The sequence below is a fragment of the Heptranchias perlo genome, chromosome 10, assembly GCF_035084215.1.
Source record: "Heptranchias perlo isolate sHepPer1 chromosome 10, sHepPer1.hap1, whole genome shotgun sequence".
NCBI classification, from domain to species: domain Eukaryota; kingdom Metazoa; phylum Chordata; class Chondrichthyes; order Hexanchiformes; family Hexanchidae; genus Heptranchias; species Heptranchias perlo.
In genome coordinates, this window is record NC_090334.1 from 20,872,261 (window position 1) to 20,891,524 (window position 19,264).

Consider the following 19,264-nt stretch of genomic DNA (forward strand, 5'->3'; position numbering starts at 1 on the left):
TACTCCTTGACATCCAGGGGGCTTAGACCTTCTCGTATTCTCTCTTAGTCTGATCCCACCTAGTACTGTACTATTTCTTACTCTAGTGCTATCTGTCTCTTCAAATCCTTTGTGCACCTTGTTTCTCCTTTCCAATGCTACATCCTGGTGCCCACCACCCTGCCAAATTAGTTTAAACCCTCCCCCACAGCACCAATGAAACTCCCCCCGAGGTCGCTGGTTCCAGCTTTGTTGAGGTGCAATCCGTCCATCTTGAACAGGTCCCTCCTGCCCCAGAACTGGCCCCAATGCCCCAAGAATCTGAAGCCCTCCCTCTTGCACCATGTCTCTAGCCACGCACTAACCTACCTCAGCTTCCTATTTCTGTACTCACTAGCACGTGGCATTTGGAGTAATCCAGAGATTACTACCTTTGAGGTCCTGCTTTTTAACTTCCTCCTTAGCTCCTGAACCTCGAGCTGCAGGATCTCATCCCTTTTCTTTCCTATGTAGTTGGTACCCACATGGACCATGACTTCTGGCTGTTCCCCTTCCCTCCTGCAGAATGTTCTGCACTCTCTCCATGGTGTCCTTTTCTCTGGCACCAGGGAGACAACACACCATGCGGGCCTCACGTCAAAAGTCACAGAAACGCCTGTCTGTCCCCCGACTATCGAATCCCCTATGACTACTGCATTTCTACACTTCACTGTGCCCCCTGTACAGTCCTTTGCCCCATGGTGCCATGCTCAGGACTGCACTCCTTCGAGGTGTCATCACCCTCAGTGGTATTCAATACTGGTTTGAAAGTGCCACACACCCAGACGATTCCTGCACTGCCTGCCTCTTCTTACCCTTTCGGATGGCCACCCACTTGCTATCTTGAACTCTCTGTGGCTGTGGGGTAGCCACTTCCTGGAATGTACGATCCAGGAAACCTTCAGCCTCCTTTATGCTCTGCAGTGACTCCAGCCATCCCTCATGCTCAAAAACCCTCGGCTTGAGCTCAAGCAACTGGACGCATTTCCTGCACATGTGGCCCTCCAGGACACATGAAGGGTCCTGAAGTTCCCACATGGCACAGGAATTGCAAGCAATTCGTCTCAGCTGCTCGTCCATTATATCACCTTGGTGAGCATCTCACCTTGTTCCACCCCTCTCACCTTCCCTTTAAAATCCTCATTCTGGACCGCTCACCCAAGTACCACGCCAAGTTTCTCACCAAAATGTCTTCACTGCTTTCCTCCCTCTGTCTCTGCACCGAGCGACTTCTCATCCTCGGTGATTTCAACCTCCATAACAACTCATCATGTCCTCTCTCCTCTGAGTTTACTGCCCTCCTATCATCCCTTAATCTCTCCCTCCATATAAACTCCCCTCCCCATATTCATGGCTACCCCCTCGACCCTGCCATCTCATGTGACCTCTCTAGTCCCATCATGTCAATTGCGGATAAGGCCATCTCTGATCACTTCCTTGTATCCCTCTCCACCCACATCCCCCTTTCCCCTCCCAACCCCACTTCCTTCTGTGTCCACCCCTGGAAAAAAACTCTACTCCAAGTCACTTACAATGGCACTTTAAATTCCCAACTGTCTATCCTTTGACCCTCCATTCACCACAGCATTTCTGCAGCTACCGATCTGCTCAATCACAACCTCACCTCTACCTTTGATGCCCTTGTCCCGATTAAAACCATTATTCTCTCTCACCCCGATCGTTCCCCCTGGTATGGCCCTCATTTCCGTTTCCTTAAGTCGAAGGGGAGCAGACTTGAATGTTTATGGTGGACAACTGGTTTAGCCATTTGTCACCAGATCTGGCTGAAACCACATAAAACACTATTGGGTCTTGCTCTCCTCTGCCAAAAATGCTCACTATTCCAGGATCATTCTGGAATGCAAAGATAACCCCCGGCTTCTCTTCACTACAAACCGTCTTCTTAAACCCCTCTGCCCTGCCTCCTCCACCCTTGCCTCCAACAACAAGTGTGAGGAGCTCATGGACTACTTTGTCACTAAGATTGAGACCATCTGTCCAGCTGCCTTGCTGCTTCCCTCCCTTCCCCTAGCCCACCAAGGCAAACTTCCCCCACAGTTCCCCCCTGCCCTAGCCCTGAACTCGCATCTTTTTCTAGTTTCTCTCCTATCTCCCCTCATGCCCTCTCCGGGCTCATCTTGACCATGAGATCCACCTCCTGCTCCCTCGATCCTATTCCCACCAAACTGCTGACCACCCAACTTCCCTTCCTGGCCCCCATGTTTGCTGATATTTTTAATGATTCCCTGACCTCTCTGTCCTTGCACATTACCTTCCAATCTCCAACCTCCCTTTCTCTCCAAAGTCCTGGAACGTGTTGTCGCCTCCCAAATCCATGCCCATCTTTCCTGCTTGTTTGAATCCAACCAATCAGGTTTCTGCCCCTGCCACAGTACTGAAACAGCCCTTATCAAAGTCACAAATGCCATCCAATGTGACAGCGACCGTGGTAAACTATCCCTCCTCATTCTTCTCGACCTGTCTGCAGCCTTTGACACAATTGACCACACCATCCTCCTCCAACACCTCTTCTCCGTCGTCCAGCTAGGTGAGACTGCCCTCGCCTGGTTCCATTCTTATCTATCCAGTCATAGCCAGAGAATCACCTTCAATACCTTCTCTTCCCGCCCCCACACCGTTACCTCTGGTGTTCCCCATGGATCTATCATGGGCCTCCTCCTACTTCTCATCTATTTCGGATGATGTCCCCTTGGCGACATCATCCGAAAACACAATGTCAGGTTCCACATGTACGCTGATGACACCCAGCTCTACCTCACCCCCACATCCTTCAACCCCTCCACTGTCTCTGAATCGTCACAATGCTTGTCCAACACCCAGTACTGGATGATCAAAAATTTCCTCCAACGAAATATTGGGAAGACCGAAGCCATTGTCTTCAGCCCTTGCCACAAACCCAGTTCCCAAGCCACTGACTCCATTCCTCCCCCGGCCACTGTCTGAGGCTAAACCAGATTGTTTGCACCTTGGCATCCTATTTGACCCTGAGATGAGCTTCTGACCACATATCCGCTCCATCACCAAGACGGCCTAATTCCACGTCTGTAACATTACTTGTCTCCGTCCCAGCTCCTTTGCTGTTGAAATCCTCATCCATGCCTCTGTTACCTCTAGATTTGACTATTCCAATGTTCTCCTGGCCGGCCTCCCATCTTCCACCCTCAATATACTGGAGCTCATCCAAAACTCTGCTGCCCATATCCTAACTCGCAGCGAGTCTCGTTCACCCATCGCCCCTGTGCTCACTGACCTACATTGGCTCCCGGTCCACCAACACCTTGATTTTAAAATTCTCATCCTCATGCTGAAATCCCTCCATGGTCTCACCCCTTCCGATCTGAACTTGGTAGTGTCAGCGCTGTGCATTCTCTGGACTTGGTAGTGTTAGCGCTGTGCATTCTCTGACCTCGGTAGTGTCAGCGCTGTGCATTCTCTGACCTCGGTAGTGTTAGCGCTGTGCATTCGCTGACCTCGGTAGTGTTAGCGCTGTGCGTTCTCTGAAATCAGAAGTATCAGCGCTGTGCGTTCTCTGATCTCGGTAGTGTTATCGCTGTGCGTTCTCTGATCTCGGTAGCGTCAGCGCTGTGCGTTCTCTGATCTCGGTAGTGTTATCGCTGTGCGTTCTCTGATCTTGGTAGCATCAGCGCTGTGCGTTCTCTGATCTCGGTAGTGTTATCGCTGTGCGTTCTCTGATCTCGGTAGCGTCAGCGCTGTGCGTTCTCTGATCTCGGTAGCGTCAGCGCTGTGCATTCTCTGATCTCGGTAGCGTTAGCGCTGTGCGTTCTCTGATCTCGGTAGCGTTAGCGCTGTGCGTTCTCTGAACTCGGTAGCGTTAGCGCTGTGCGTTCTCTGATCTCGGTAGCGTTAGCGCTGTGCGTTCTCTGATCTCGGTAGCGTTAGCGCTGTGCGTTCTCTGTACTCGGTAGCGTTAGCGCTGTGCGTTCTCTGTACTCGGTAGCGTTAGCGCTGTGCGTTCTCTGAAATCAGAAGTGTTAGCGCTGTGCGTTCTCTGTACTCGGTTGCGTCAGCGCTGTGCGTTCTTTGAACTCAGTAGCGTTAGCGCTGTGCGTTCTCTGTCCTCGGTAGCGTTAGCGCTGTGCGTTCTCTGAAATCAGAAGTGTTAGCGCTGTGCGTTCTCTGTACTCGGTTGCGTCAGCGCTGTGCGTTCTTTGAACTCAGTAGCTTTAGCGCTGTGCGTTCTCTGTACTCGGTCGTGTTAGCGCTGTGTGTTCTCTGAAATCAGAAGTGTTAGCGCCGTGCGTTCTCTGATCTCAGTTGCGTCAGCGCTGTGCGTTCTCTGTACTCGGTAGCGTTAGCGCTGTGCGTTCTCTGTACTCGGTAGCGTTAGCGCTGTGCGTTCTCTGAAATCAGAAGTGTTAGCGCTGTGCGTTCTCTGTACTCGGTTGCGTCAGCGCTGTGCGTTCTTTGAACTCAGTAGCGTTAGCGCTGTGCGTTCTCTGTACTCGGTAGCGTTAGCGCTGTGCGTTCTCTGAAATCAGAAGTGTTAGCGCTGTGCGTTCTCTGTACTCCGTTGCGTCAGCGCTGTGCGTTCTTTGAACTCAGTAGCTTTAGCGCTGTGCGTTCTCTGTACTCGGTCGTGTTAGCGCTGTGTGTTCTCTGAAATCAGAAGTGTTAGCGCCGTGCGTTCTCTGATCTCGGTTGCGTCAGCGCTGTGCGTTCTCTGTACTCGGTAGCGTTAGCGCCGTGCGTTCTCTGTACTCGGTAGCGTTAGCGCCGTGCGTTCTCTGTACTCGGTCGTGTTAGCGCTGTGCGTTCTCTGTACTCGGTCGTGTTAGCGCCGTGCGTTCTCTGTACTCGGTAGCGTTAGCGCCGTGCGTTCTCTGTACTCGGTCGCGTTAGCGCCGTGCGTTCTCTGTACTCGGTCGTGTTAGCGCCGTGCGTTCTCTGTACTCGGTCGTGTTAGCGCCGTGCGTTCTCTGTACTCGGTCGTGTTAGCGCCGTGCGTTCTCTGTACTCGGTCGTGTTAGCGCCGTGCGTTCTCTGTACTCGGTAGCGTTAGCGCCGTGCGTTCTCTGTACTCGGTCGTGTTAGCGCCGTGCGTTCTCTGTACTCGGTTGAGAATGGGAGTTCAGCTGGGATATTATTGCAATAATCGGGTCCTGACAAGGCATGGATGAGGGGCAAATGTACTGAGTTTGGGCCCAGAGATGGGCGATATTAAGGAGGTGGGAGTAGTTGGTCTTAAAAAAAATACCACCCCCTATCATTTCATGATATTGTGTAATGATGCTCCAACATATTATTCCACTACGTCACTTGGGCTACTGAATTTGAGTACCGGCAGCTTTGGATTTTAAATAATTTCTTAGTTTAAACACTTCTTAATTTCACTGGTTTTAAGTTAACTTCTTCATACAGTTAGCTCCTAACAAGCCAAGAAAATAAAGCAATCTGCTTTTCATTTCCTATCCAGAAAAAAGGACCATCACCAGTGGCTCAATGTGGCATAAAGTCTGCACCTTTGTGCTTTCCCCATCAATACTGAACAAGTCTGACTGGCTGGATGTAAAGTTAGAACTTGCTCTGCCAGTTAGGCCACCACCCGGTGAAGTGACTCTCTTATCTCATAATTCATGCTGCTTTCTCAGCATTTCATGGCAAGTGTGGAATTTTTAGAACCCTCAGGGCCTTTTTGTTAGTACTGAACTTGTGATCCTGCAGTCACATGTAGCAAAGGTTTGTCTCTAATCCAGGCACGAAGCCACCTCTTGAATGTCTTTGATGTCAGAGGTTCAGGAAGCAAGAGGCCGATAGACTTGGTTAGTCATAAGACTGGACTCTATAGATCAGGTTTCATTCAAAACAAAAGAGTGTGCTAACAGCATTTTCCTCAGCAATTTTGACCCACAGGCGCATGTTGACGTGGCAAGACACCACTTCAGTGAGGATGACATACTGCTTTAGAGGAAGCAAGGATGGAATTTTCTTTGAAGCAGAACAACAACTTCCATTTAGATAGAAAAATGTCCCAAGGCACGTCACAGGGGCATAATCAGACAAAAATGGTTGCTGAGCCAAAGAAGCAGATATTAGGAGGGTAACCAAAAGCTGGTCAAAGAGGTGGGTTTTAAGGAGGGTCTTAAAGCAGAACAGGGAGGCAGAGGAGCAGAGAAGTTTAGGGAAGGAATTCTACAGTGTAGGGCCTAAATGGCTGAAGGCACGGCTGCTCATGGTGGCATGAAGGGAGTGGGGGATTCACAAGAGGACAGAGTTGGAGGAACGTAGAGTTCTTGGAGGGATATAGGGCTGGAGGAGGTTACAGAGAAAGGATGGGGCAAGGCCATGAAAGGATTCAAACAGGAAGATAAGAATTTTAAATTGGAGGCGTTGGGGAACCAGGAGCCAATGTTGGTCAATGAACACAGGAGTGATGGGTTACCGGGACTTTGTGTGAGATAGGATACGGGCAACTGAGTTTTGAATGAGTTGAAGTGTATGGACGATGGAGGATGAGAGGCTAGCCAAGAGGACATTGGAATAGTTAAGTCTGGAGGCGACAAAGGCATGGGTGAGGGTTTAAGCAGCAGATGTGCTGAGGCAGGGGTGGAGGTGGGCGATGTGACAAAGGTAGAAGTAGGCAGTCTGTGACGGAGAGGATATGGGATCGAAAGTTCAGCTCGGGATCAAATAGGCTACCAAAGTTGCGAATGAAGTTCTCAGTACATGAACAGCGAATACCAGAATCATTAGTTACATGGGCTTACCCTTAGCTAGAGATACACCGGTCAGGAACCTGCCCCTCTCACAATTACCAAGCCTCTCCCAATGATGCAAAAACAAAGGCTTAACAGGTAAGTTGTGCAACAGAACGGTTTATTTTCCTTGGCACACTCACTACTACTTCAATTGATTCATTTATCTCGCCTGAACAAGAGAGGGTCTGTTTTAGGGGAGGAGGATCTGAACTGTTCCATCTAAAATTGCTAAGAATGTTCACAACTTGTGAAACATTTAAATTGGACTTTTGATAAACATGTCATACATCTTTATTCTACAGATGTTAGCCTGGACTCCATGCAAAAACACTAATAGCAAATGTCCTGCTGGCTGTGTGCAGATTGTTAGGGACAATTATTCCATTTTATATTGTTTCATCCTATTAATACCATGTACTTATTAAAGCCATTTTGGAGAAGCTCAGACTTCAAGGCCTGTGTGCTAAGCGATGCACTGAAGCTTGGCTGCAAAGGTTAAATGGGGAATGGCCACGACCTAAGGCCCTCCTGCATTTGAGTACTGAGAAATTGAATTGTACCTAACATCCTTTCAGTCTGAATATTAGCAAAGAATGGAATGTAGCCAGGTGAACAAACAGATCTGAACACTGTACCTCCAAATTTACATGCTTTAAATAGAAATGAGGTTTTAAAAAATTTGTTCATGGGATGTGGGCGTCGCTGGCAAGGCCAGCATTTATCGCCCATCAGAAAGTGGTAATGAGATGCCTTCTTGAACCGCTGCAGTCCGTGTGGTGAAGTTTCTCCTACAGTGCTGTTAGGTAGGGAGTTCCAGGATATTGACCCAGCGACGATGAACGAACGGCGATATATTTCCAAGTCGGGATGGTGTGTGACTTGGAGGGGAACGTGCAAGTGGTGTTGTTCCCATGTGCCTGCTGCCCTTGTCCTTCTAGGCAGTAGAGGTCACGGGTTTGGGAGGTGGTGTGGAAGAAGCCTTGGTGAGTTGCTGCAGTGCATCCTGTGGATGCTACACACTGCAGCCATGGTGCGCCAGTGGTGAAGGGAGTGAATGTTTAGGGTGGTAGATGGGGTGCCAATCAAGTGGGCTGCTTTGTCCTGGATGGTGTCGAGCTTGAGTGTTGTTGGAGCTGCACTCATCCAGGCAAGTAGAGAGTATTCCATCACACTCCTGACTTGTGCCTTGTAGATGGTGGAAAGGCTTTGGGGAGTCAGGAGGCGAGTCACTCGCTGCAGAATACCCAGCCTCTAACCTGCAATTATAGCCAATGTATTTATGTGGCTGGTCCAGGTAAGTTTCTGGATGTTTATGGTGGGGGATTCGGCGATGGTAATGCCATTGAATGTCAAGGGGAGGTGGTTAGACTCTCTCTTGTTGGAGATGGTCATTGCCTGGCGCAAATGTTACTTGCCACTTATCAGCCCAAGACTGGATGTTGTGCATGTGGGCATGGACTGCTTCATTATCTGAGGAGTTGCGAATGGAACTGAAAACTGTGCAATCATCAGCGAACATCCCCATTTCTGACCGTATGATTGTGGGAAGGTCATTGATGAAGCAGCTGAAGATGGTTGGGCCCAGGACAATGCCCTGAGGAACTCCTGCAGCAATACCCTGGGTCTGAGATGATTGGCCTCCAACAACCACTACCATCTTCCTTTGTGCGAGGTATGACTCCAGCCACTGGAGAGTTTTCCCCCTGATTCCCATTGACTTCAATTTTACTAGGGCTCCTTGGTGCCACACTCGGTCAAATGCTGCCTTGATGTCAAGGGCAGTCACTCTCACCTCACCTCTGGAATTCAGCTCTTTTGTCCATATTTGGACCAACGCTGTAATGAGGTCTGGAACCGAGTGGTCCTGCCGGAAGCCAAACTGAGCATCGGTGAGCAGGTTATTGGTGAGTAAGTGCCGCTTGATAGCACTGTCGACGACACCTTCCATCACTTTGCTGATGATTGAGAGTAGACTGATGGGGCGGTAATTGGCCGGATTGTATTTGTCCTGCTTTTTGTGGACAGGACATACCTGGGCAATTTTCCACATTGTCGGGCAGATGCCAGTGTTGTAGCTGCACTAGAACAGTTTGGCTAGAGGCACGGCTAGTTCTGGAGCACAAGTCTTCAGTACTGCAGCCGGGATGTTGTTGGGGCCCATAGCCTTTGCTGTGTCCAGTGCACTCAGCCATTTCTTGAAATCACGTGGAACGAATGGAATTGGCTGAAGACTGGCTTCTGTGATGGTGGGGATATCGGGAGGAGGCCGAGATGGATCATCCACTCGGCACTTCTGGCTGAAGATGGTTGCAAACGCTTCAGCCTTATCTTTGCACTCACGTGCTGGACTCTGCCATCATTGAGGATGGGGATATTCTCAAAGCCTCCTCCTCCAGTTCATTGTTTAATTGTCCAACACCACTCACGACTGGATGTGGCAGGACTGCAGAGCTTTGATCTGATCCGTTGCTTGTGGAGTTGCTTAGCTCTGTCTATAACATGTTGCTTCTGCTGTTTAGCATGCATGTAGTCCTGAGTTGCAGCTTCACCAGTTTGGCACCTCGTTTTTAGGTACGCCTGGTGCTGCTCCTGGCACGCTCTTCTACACTCCTTATTGAACCAGGGTTGATCCCCTGGCTTGTTGATAATGGTAGAGTGAGGAATATGCTGGGCCATGAGGTTACAGATTGAGCTGGAATACAAATCTGCTGTTGCTGATGGTCCACAGCGCCTCATTGATGCCCAGTTTTGAGCTGCTAGATCTGTTCTGAATCTATCCCATTTAGCACGGTGATGTGTCCCCCACCACGTTGGATGGTGTCCTCAGTGGGCAGACAGGACTTCGTCTCCACGAGGACTGTGCGGTGGTCACTCCTATCAATACTGTCATTGACAGATGCATTTGCGACAGGTAGATTGGTGAGGTCAAGATCAGCTCTCCCAATTTTGGCACAAATCCCCAGATGTTACTTTTTGTAGCGAGATTACAGCTTTGCCTGCCAATCTCTGATTCCAATTTACCTGGGCCAGAAGGTGGGAGCCCATTTCCTTTTTCTCCAAGAGGCTGCAACCAGCAGAGACGATGTATAGCACCTCTGGTCACGAGCTGTTGGCCGTCTACTTGGCAATGCGCAACTTCTGTTGCTCACTAGAGGGTAGGCAGTTCTGCGTGTACACCGATCACAAGCGCAGGACTGGGTACTAAATATTCCTGGATACAAGGTGTTCAGGTAAGATAGCAAAAGGAAAAAAAGGAGGGGGGCGATATTGATTAAGGAGAATATTGCAATGCTGGAGAGAGAGGATGTCCTTGATGGGTCAAAGACAGAATCCATTTGATTAACAAACAATAGAGGTGCCATTACACCACAGGGTGTATTCTATAGGCCACCAACTAGTGGTAGAGATGTAGAGGAGCAAATTTGCAGGGAAATTACAGACAGGTGCAAAAAGTATAGAGTAGTGATAATGGGAGACTTCAACTATCCTAATATAGAGTGGGATAGTAATAGTGCAAAGGGCAAAGAGGGGAAGAATTTCTGAAGCGTGCTCAGGAGAATTTTCTTCATCAGTATGTTTCCGGCCCAATGAGGAACGAGGCATTGCTGGATCTCGTTCTGGGGAATGAAGTGGGGGAACACTTAGGGAACAGTGATCATAGTATCATAAGGTTTGGATTAGATATAAAAAAAGACAAGGAGCAATCTAGAGTAAAAATACTTAATTGGAGGAGAGCCAATTTCAGTGGGTTGAGAACAGATCTGGCCCAGGTAAATTGGAATCAGAGATTGGCAGGCAAAGCTGTAATCTCGCTACAAAAAGTCATAATAAGAATAAAACGGTCAGACCACCCGGCATCGGACCACGAGGCACTGGACACGACAAAGGCAAACCAAGCCCAGTCGACCCTGCAAAGTCCTCCTCAGTAACATCTGGGGATTTGTGCCAAAATTGGGAGAGCTGTCCCACAGACTAGTCAAGCAACAGCCTGACATAGCCACACTCACAGAATCATACCTTTCAGCCAACGTCCCAGACTCTTCCATCACTATCCCTGGGTATGTCCTGTCCCACCAGCAGGACAGACGCACCAGAGGTGGCGGTACAGTGATATACAGTCAGGAGGGAGTGGCCCTGGGAGTCCTCAACATTGACACTGGACCCCATGAAATTTCATGGCATCATGTCAAACATGGGTAAGGAAACTTTCTACTGATTACCACCTACCACCCTCACTCAGCTGATGAATCAATCCTCCTCCATGTTCAGCACCACATGGAGGAAGCACTGAGGAGAGCAAGGGCACAGAATGTACTCTGGGTGGGGGACTTCAATGTCCATCACCAAGAGTGGTTCAGTAGCACCACTACTGACCAAGCTGGCCGAGTCCTGAAGGAAATCGATGCCAGGCTGGGCCTGCGGCAGGTGGTGAGCGAACCAACATGAGGGAGAAACCTACTTGACCTCGTCTTCACCAATCTACCTGTCGCAGATGCATCTGTCCATGACAGTATTGGTAGGAGTGACCACCGCACAGTCCTTGTGGAGACGAAGTCTTGTCTTTACAGTGAGGCACTACCACATGCTGAAGGGGTAGATTCAGAACAAATCTAGCAGCTCAAAACTGGGCATCCATGAGGCACTGAGAGCCATCAGCAGCAGCAGAATTGTATTCCAGCACAATCTGTAACCTCATGCCCCAGCATATTCCTCACTCTACCATTACCAACAAGCCAGGGGATCAACCCTGGTTCAATGAGGAGTGTAAAAGAACATGCCAGGAGCAGCACCGGGCAGACCTAAAAATGAGGTGCCAACCTAGTGAAGCTACAACAAAGGACTACGTGCATGCTAAACAGCGGAAGCAACATGCTATAGACAGAGGTAAGCGATTCCACAGCCAACTGCAGTCCTGCCACGTCCAGTTGTGAATGGTGATGGACAATTAAACAACTAACGGGAGGAGGAGGCTCTGCAAACATCCCCATTCTCAATGATGGCGGAGTCCAGCACGTGAGTGCAAAAGACAAGGCTGAAGCGTTTGCAACCATCTTCAACCAGAAGTGCCGAGTGGATGATCCATCTCGGCCTCCTTCCGATATCCTCACCATCACAGAAGCCAGTCTTCAGCCAATTCAATTCACTCCATGTGATATTAAGAAATGGCTGAGTGCATTGGATACAACAAAGGCTATGGGCCCCGGCAACATCCCGGCTGTAATGCTGGAGACTTGTGCTCCAGAACCAGCCGTGCCTCTAGCCAAACTGTTCCAGTACAGCTACAACACTGGCACCTACCCGACAATGTGGAAAATGGCCCAGGTATGTCCTGTCCACAAAAAGCAAGACAAATCCAGTCCAGCCAATTACCGCCCCATCAGTCTGCTCTCAATCATCAGCAAAGTGATGGAAGGTGTCGTCGACAGTGCTATCAAGCGGCACTTACTCACCAATAACCTGCTCACCGATGCTCAGTTTGGCTTCCGGCAGGACCACTCGGCTCCAGGCCTCATTACAGCCTTGGTCCAAACATGGACAAAAGAGCTGAATTCCAGAGGTGAGGTGAGAGTGACTGCCCTTGACATCAAGGCAGCAATTGACCGAGTGTGGCACCAAGGAGCCCTAGTAAAATTGAAGTCAATGGGAATCAGGGGGAAAACTCTCCAGTGGCTTGGGGTCATACCTAGCACAAAGGAAGATGGTAGTGGTTGTTGGAGGCCAATCATCTTTAGAATCCCTACGTGGTCAGTTTTCGGTAAAATATTAAAATGCCTACGTGGCAAAGAAGCAGAATGCAAAATGGTTAGAAAGGGTTAATTAGTTAGTAACTGAGATTGGTACATGTGGCCTGGCCTCCTGCTGGGCCATATGTTTGCGTAGTCAGCAGGTTTGCATGGTCTTAGCAATGTAGAGTCTTTGATGTGATTCAAGGACTGGTCTGAATGTCTCCATGTTTATGGCAGATCAATATAGGTAACGAGCTTAGCCAAAGTTGAAAGACATTCCAGGTTGGGAGATAAGGAACAGAAGGGACAGGGAAGAACATTCCAAGTTGGAAGGTGAGGAAGTATCCCCTTTGATGTCTAACAGCAGCATGATCAGCACATGGACGATTTATGATTGGCCGGAAATAATGTAACCTCGCATGGCAACCTATGCCCGGCTTATGATTGGTGTTGATCCTCGTTAAGTATGTTCCAACCCTATTGATTTGTATAAAAACGTGTGGATTTCTGTATGTTTTTGTTCTTGCTCTGCCAGCATAGAGGGACTCTATCAGGAGTCCAAATCAATGCTGCAGACTAAGAACCCTGCTATTAAAGTTGTGCTGAACTTTAAAATGTATTCGACTTCAGTTTTTACTGAACCAGACTGAGGGGAAAGAATCCGGATCGTCAATCTCAGCCCCATGACATTGCTGCAGGAGTTCCTCAGGGCAGAGTCCTTGGCCCAACCATCTTCAGCTGCTTCATCAATGACCTTCCTTCCATCATAAGGTCAGAAATGGGGATGTTCGCTGATGATTGCACAGTTTTCAGTTCCATTCGCAACCCCTCAGATAATGAAGCAAGACCTGGACAACATCCAGGCTTGGGCTGATAAGTGACAAGAAACATTCGCCCCAGACAAGTGCCAGGCAATGACCATCTCCAACAACAGAGAGTCTAACTACCTCCCCTTGACATTCAAAGGCATTACCATCGCCGAATCCCCCACCATCAACATCTTGAGGGTCACCATTGACCAGAAAATTAATGGACCAGCCACAAATACTGTGGCGACAAGATCAGGTCAGAGGCTGGGTATTCTGCGGCGAGTGGCTCACCTCCTGACTCCCCAAAGCCTTTCCACCATCTACAAGGCACAAGTCAGGAGTGTGATGGAATACTCTCCACTTGCCTGGATGAGTGCAGCTCCAACAACACTCAAGAAGCTTGACACCATCCAGGACAAAGCAGCCCACTTGATTGGTACCCCATCTACCACCCTAAACATTCACTCCCTTCACCACCGGTGGACCGTGACTGCAGTGTGTACCATCTACAGGATACATTGCAGCAACTCGCCAAGGCTTCTTCGACAGCACCTTCCAAACTCGCGACCTCTACCACCTAGAAGGACAAGGGCAGCAGGCACATGGGAACAACACCACCTGCATGTTCCCCTCCAAGTCACACACCATCCCGACTTGGAACTATATCACCATTCCTTCGTCTTCGCTGGGTCAAAATCCTGGAACTCGTTACCTAACAGCACTGTGGGAGAACGTTCACCACACGGACTGCAGCGGTTTAAGAAGGCGACTCACCACCACCTGCTCAACAGCAATTAGGGATGGGCAATAAATGCTGGCCTTGCCAGCGACGCTCACATCTCATGAACGAATAAAAAAAAATGGGCGGCCTTTAAAGAGGAAATGGATCAGGTATAGTCTAGGTATATTCCCACGAGGGGGAAAGATAGGGCAACCAAAGCCAGAGCTCCCTAGATGACGAAAGAGATAGAGAGTAAGATGAAGCAGAAAAAGGGGGTGTATGACAGATGTCAGGTTGATAATACAAGTGAGAACAAGGCTGAATATAGAAAGTACTGAGAAGTGAAAAAGGAAATAAGAGGGGCAAAGATAGGGTACGAAAATAGACTGGCAACTAACATAAAAGGGGAACCAAAAGACTTCTATAGGCATATAAACAGTAAACGAGTGTAAGAGGAGGGGTGGGGCCAATTAGGGACCAAAAAAAAAGGTCTAGGCATGGAGGCGGGGGCATGGCTGAGGTACTAAATGAGTACTTTGCATCTGTCTTTACCAAGGAAGAAGATGCTGCCAAAGTCACAGTAAAAGAGGAAGTAGTTGAGATACTGGATGGACTAAAAATTGATAAAGATTTGGTACTAGAAAAGCTGGCTGTATTTAAAGTAGATCAATCACCCGGTCCAGATAGAATGCATCCTAGGTTGCTGAGGGAAGTAAGGGTGGAAATTGCATAGGTGTTGGCCATAATCTTCCAATGCTCCTTAGATATGGGGGTGGTGCCAGAGGACCAGAGAATTGCAAATCTTAAACCCTTGTTCAAAAAAGCATGTAAGGATAAACCCAGCAACTATAGGCCAGTCAGTTTAACCTCATTGGTTGGGAAGCTTTTAGAAATAATAATCCAGGACAACATTAATTGTCACTTGGACAAGTGACTATTAATAAAGGAAAGCCAGCATGGATTTGTTCAAGGCAAATCGTGTTTAAATAACTTGATTGAGTTTCTTGACGAGGTAACAGAGAGGGTTGATGAAGGCAATGCGGGTGATGTTGTGTATATGGACTTTCAAACGGTGTTTGATAAAGTGCTACATAATAGGCTTGTCAGCAAATTTGAAGCCCATGGAATAAAAGGGGTAGTGGCAGCACAGATACGAAATTGACTAAGTGACAGGAAACAGAGATTGGTGGTGAATGGTTGTTTTTCGTACTGGAGGAAGGTATACAGTGGTGTTCCCCAGGGGCCGGTACTAGTACCACTGCTTTTTTTAAATATATATTACGACTTGGACTTACAGGGCACAATTTCAAAATTTGCAGATGACACAAAACTTGGAAGTGTAGTAAACAGTGAGGAAGATAGTAATAGATTTCAAGAGGACATAGACAGGCTGGTGGAATGGGCAGACACATGGCAGATGAAGTTTAACGCAGAGAAATGCGAAGTGATACATTTTGGCAGTAAGAATGAGGAGAGGCAATATAAACTAAATGGTACAATTCCAAAGTGGGTGCAGGAACAGAAAGACCTGGGGTTATATGTGCACAAATCTTTGAAGGTGGCAGGGCAGGTTGAGAAAGTGGTTAAAAAAGCATATGGGATCCTGGACTTTATAAATAGAGGCATGGAGTGCAAAAGCAAGGAAGTTATGTTGAATCTTTATAAAACATTGGATTGGCCACAACTGGAGTACTGTGTTCAATTCTGGGCACCACACTTTAGGAAGGCTGTGAAGGCCTTCGAGAGGGTGGAGAAGAGATTTACTGGAATGGTTCCAGGAATGAGGGACTTCAATTACGTGGATGGACTGGAGAAGCTGGGGATGTTCTCCTTCGAGTAGAGAAGGTTGAGAGGAGATTTGATAGAAGTGTTCAAAATCACTAAGGGTTTAGATAAAGTAAATACAAAGAGAAACTTTTCTCATTGGCGGAAGGGTCGAGAACCAAAGGACACAGATTTAAGGAGACTGGCAAAAGAACCAAAGGTGACATGAGGAAATATTTAAGCATCAGGTGATTTATGATCTGGAATGGGCTGACCAACCTGATTGAATTTTTTTGAGGAGACTTGCGCAGGGTTTTGTAAGAACAAAGAATGCTCAATTAGAAACAGTGGTAGAAACAAAATCGAGAACAGCTTTTAAAAGGGAAGAGGTTAAATATTTGAAAAATAAAACTTTTAAAGGGTATGGAGCAAGACAAGGGAATGAGACTATGCAGATAGCTGTTACAGGGAGCTGGCACACACGCAATAGGCTGAACGTCATCCTTCTGTGCTATGATATTTTATGAACTTTTTAAAAATAGGTAATGCACTGTTATCCAATTCCTCCGTTAATAATCCCTGTTGTCAAGACGGAAATTCCTCCCACAAATATTGTACGATCGCGGTACGGGCTAAAAAAATTCTATGTACAATCACTACTTAAACACACTTGCATTTCAAACGCTAAATAGCATGTGCAAAAAAATCAGATGTGTTGAACAGATTCAATAAAATGCAATCCTAAAAAAACAGAATCTTCAAACTCGGAACCCACTGTTTTCCCAATTTAAACTTAACCATTTGAACCATTCTTAAAACAAAAATGGTTTGAATCTTCAATGTTCAAAGGAAACCCTTTATAAAATGTCAATTGTGGGTAAGACTTTTTATTTTAAATTGCAACAAATGGGTCCGAGCGCCAGATATTATGCGATGTCCACAATATGGGGCACAGCAGAGTGTTTAGATCTCAAGTCGGGAGGGGCGGGGGGGGGGAGGTCAGGGTGAAAAAAGCTCATAATAAAGTTGATTCTTAATTCAAAAACAGCTCTTACCAGGTGGGACGAAGAGGGTCCCTCGGACCCTGCCCTCTCTCACTGGAATCCTCCTCACTCCTTCTTTCATGAACCACCGTTCATTGATAGACGCGGCCAAAGGCTGCTCTGGGAGCCACCCCAGGGTCCCGTGTCCATCAAACACCTCAATGTTGACATAGAGGGGAGAACTGGCCACGTCCTTCTTCACAAGCCGAGTGAAGGGGGTCCCGGGGGTGAGCGACCAGAACAGACCCATGGGCTCGGTGCCGGTGTAGTGCCCACCCAGGGACGGGGACTGGCTCAGGTCCAGCTCCCCCTGCCCGTCCGCCCTGTAGAAGGCAAAGGAGCGAAAAGCCTCCCCCTTCTCGTCGGTGAGCGAAGCCTTCATGGTGACCTGTTGGAGCGGGGACAGGCCGCTCACCCGCACCTGGACCGGCTCATCGAAGAGGCACTTGGGGCTGGGGTGAACCCGGACACTGACGGCCATCCCGGCTCGGTGAGACAGGGGACCACGGCCGCTCCAACACCGACTCAAGAGGGACACGGCCACCCCTGCCCCGCGAAGGCTTGAGAGACACATGGAACTCATGGAGTTTGCAACCAAACCACAACACTGCTGGCGATGGCTCGTAGTTTCTGCCGCTTGTGTTGCTGAAATTGCCCTATTTATACACCTGGGAGGTGCAACATCAGGAGGGAGAAGCTGCTACTCTTTCTGTTGGTGTGGACACGATACGAATTTTAATTGGTGCTTACTCAGTTGCGGCTCTCATAAAATCAACACAGCGGATCTCATTACTATTTACATTTTACGCAAAAAACGCAAACCAGACCAGAAGCGAGAGATGCACATGCTAAATTTACAGTGAATTACAGCAGAGACAAGGAGTTCCCGACTTCATCCAGCCCTATCAGTTTACCCTTCTACTCTTTTTTCCCCCTCATGTGCTTATGGAGCTTTCCCTTAAATGCATCTATGCTGTTTGCCTCAACTACTCCTTCTGGCAGCAACCTCTAGACTCCTCCATAGGTGGAAACGTTTTCTCTATGACCACCCTATCAAACCCGTTGGTTATTGTAAAGATCTCTATCACGTCACCCCTCAGCCTTTTCTTGAGAAAAGAGCCCAGCCTGTTTAGTCTTTGTTGCTAAGTATATCCTCTCAGCTCTGGTATCATCCTTGTGAATCTTTTTTGCACCTTCTCCAATGCCTCGATATTCTTTTTATAATATGGAGACCAGAACTGTGCACAGCACTGCAAGTGTGCTCTAACCAAGGTTCCATACAAGTTTAACATAACTTCTCTGCTTTTCACTTCTATCCCTCTAGAAATGAACCCCAGTGCTTTGCCTTTTTATGGCCCTATTAACCTGCGTCGCTACTTTCAGTGATTGTGTATCTGTACCCTGAGATCCTTTTGTTCCTCTACCCTATTTAGAATTATTATCCAAGCAATATGTGGCCTCCTTATTCTTCCTACCAAATGCACCACCTCACATTTATCTATATTGAAATTCATTTGCCAATTACACGCCCGTTCTGCAAGTTTATTAATGTCTTCTTGCATTTTAACACATTCTTCCTTTTGTAAGATTGTACCCCTGCTTTTGTACACTGGGCAAGCGAGATCACTATAATGACGTCTGCACGTGTATTTCTTTTTATATGCTTTTGTGTGACCAAATACTTTGGTGCTGGATGTGTGGACCGCGCGGGACTACTATCAGAACAGGGAGCTCTTAGATCACATTAACTAGCAAGAAAGGCAGCCTCAGCATTCCGCCTTCTGGCCTGTTTATACGAGCAAATTAAAAGATGAAACAAACAAACATTCCTGACCCAGTTAGGACTGGGACCCTCACCAGATACTGAGTAGCCATAAACAATGGAGCCTTACAAGGCTGGTCCATGAAACCCAGCCTGGAATCTGAAGAAGTCAAGGGAAGGCCTGGAGAACTATGGACTCCCAGCCTTGACACAAAGGCAAGACTAGATAAGATGAGGCAAAACAGTCTTGAGTTAATGTGTAAGGTCATGATTGGCTGAGACCAGAGGTAGGAAACAAGCTGCTTCCGCAGACCCCTGTAAGGTTGTAGATAACAGGGGAAGCTGACCCTTTTTCCATAAAGAAACAAAGAACTCCATAGAACCATAGAAAAGAGACAGCACAGAAGGGGGCCATTCGGCCCATCATGTCCATGCCGGCTCGAAGAACAACCAGGTGCCCATTCTAAACCCACCTTCCAGCACCCGGTCTGTAGCTCTGCAGCTTACAGCACTTTAGGTGCAGGTCCAGGTACTTTTTCAAAGAATTGAGGGTCCTTACCTCTACCACCAATTAGGGCAGTGAATTTCATACACCTACCACCCTCTGGGTAAAAATGTTTTTCCTCATGTCCCCTCTAATCCTTCCGCCAATCAGTTTAAATCTAAGTCCTCTAGTTCTTGAAC

General features: G+C 48.0%; 1 protein-coding gene across 1 annotated transcript in view; it reads right to left on the reverse strand.

The window, feature by feature from the left end:
• LOC137326325 (acyl-coenzyme A thioesterase 1-like) overlaps positions 1-17,367 on the reverse strand; it is a 62,025-nt gene extending 44,658 nt beyond the window's left edge. Inside the window, exon 1 of the mRNA XM_067991307.1 lies at positions 16,831-17,367. Coding sequence (XP_067847408.1) covers positions 16,831-17,299 — 469 coding nt within the window. The 5' untranslated portion in view covers positions 17,300-17,367. The remainder of the gene's footprint in view (positions 1-16,830) is intronic.
• Positions 17,368-19,264: the final 1,897 nt, after the last annotated feature.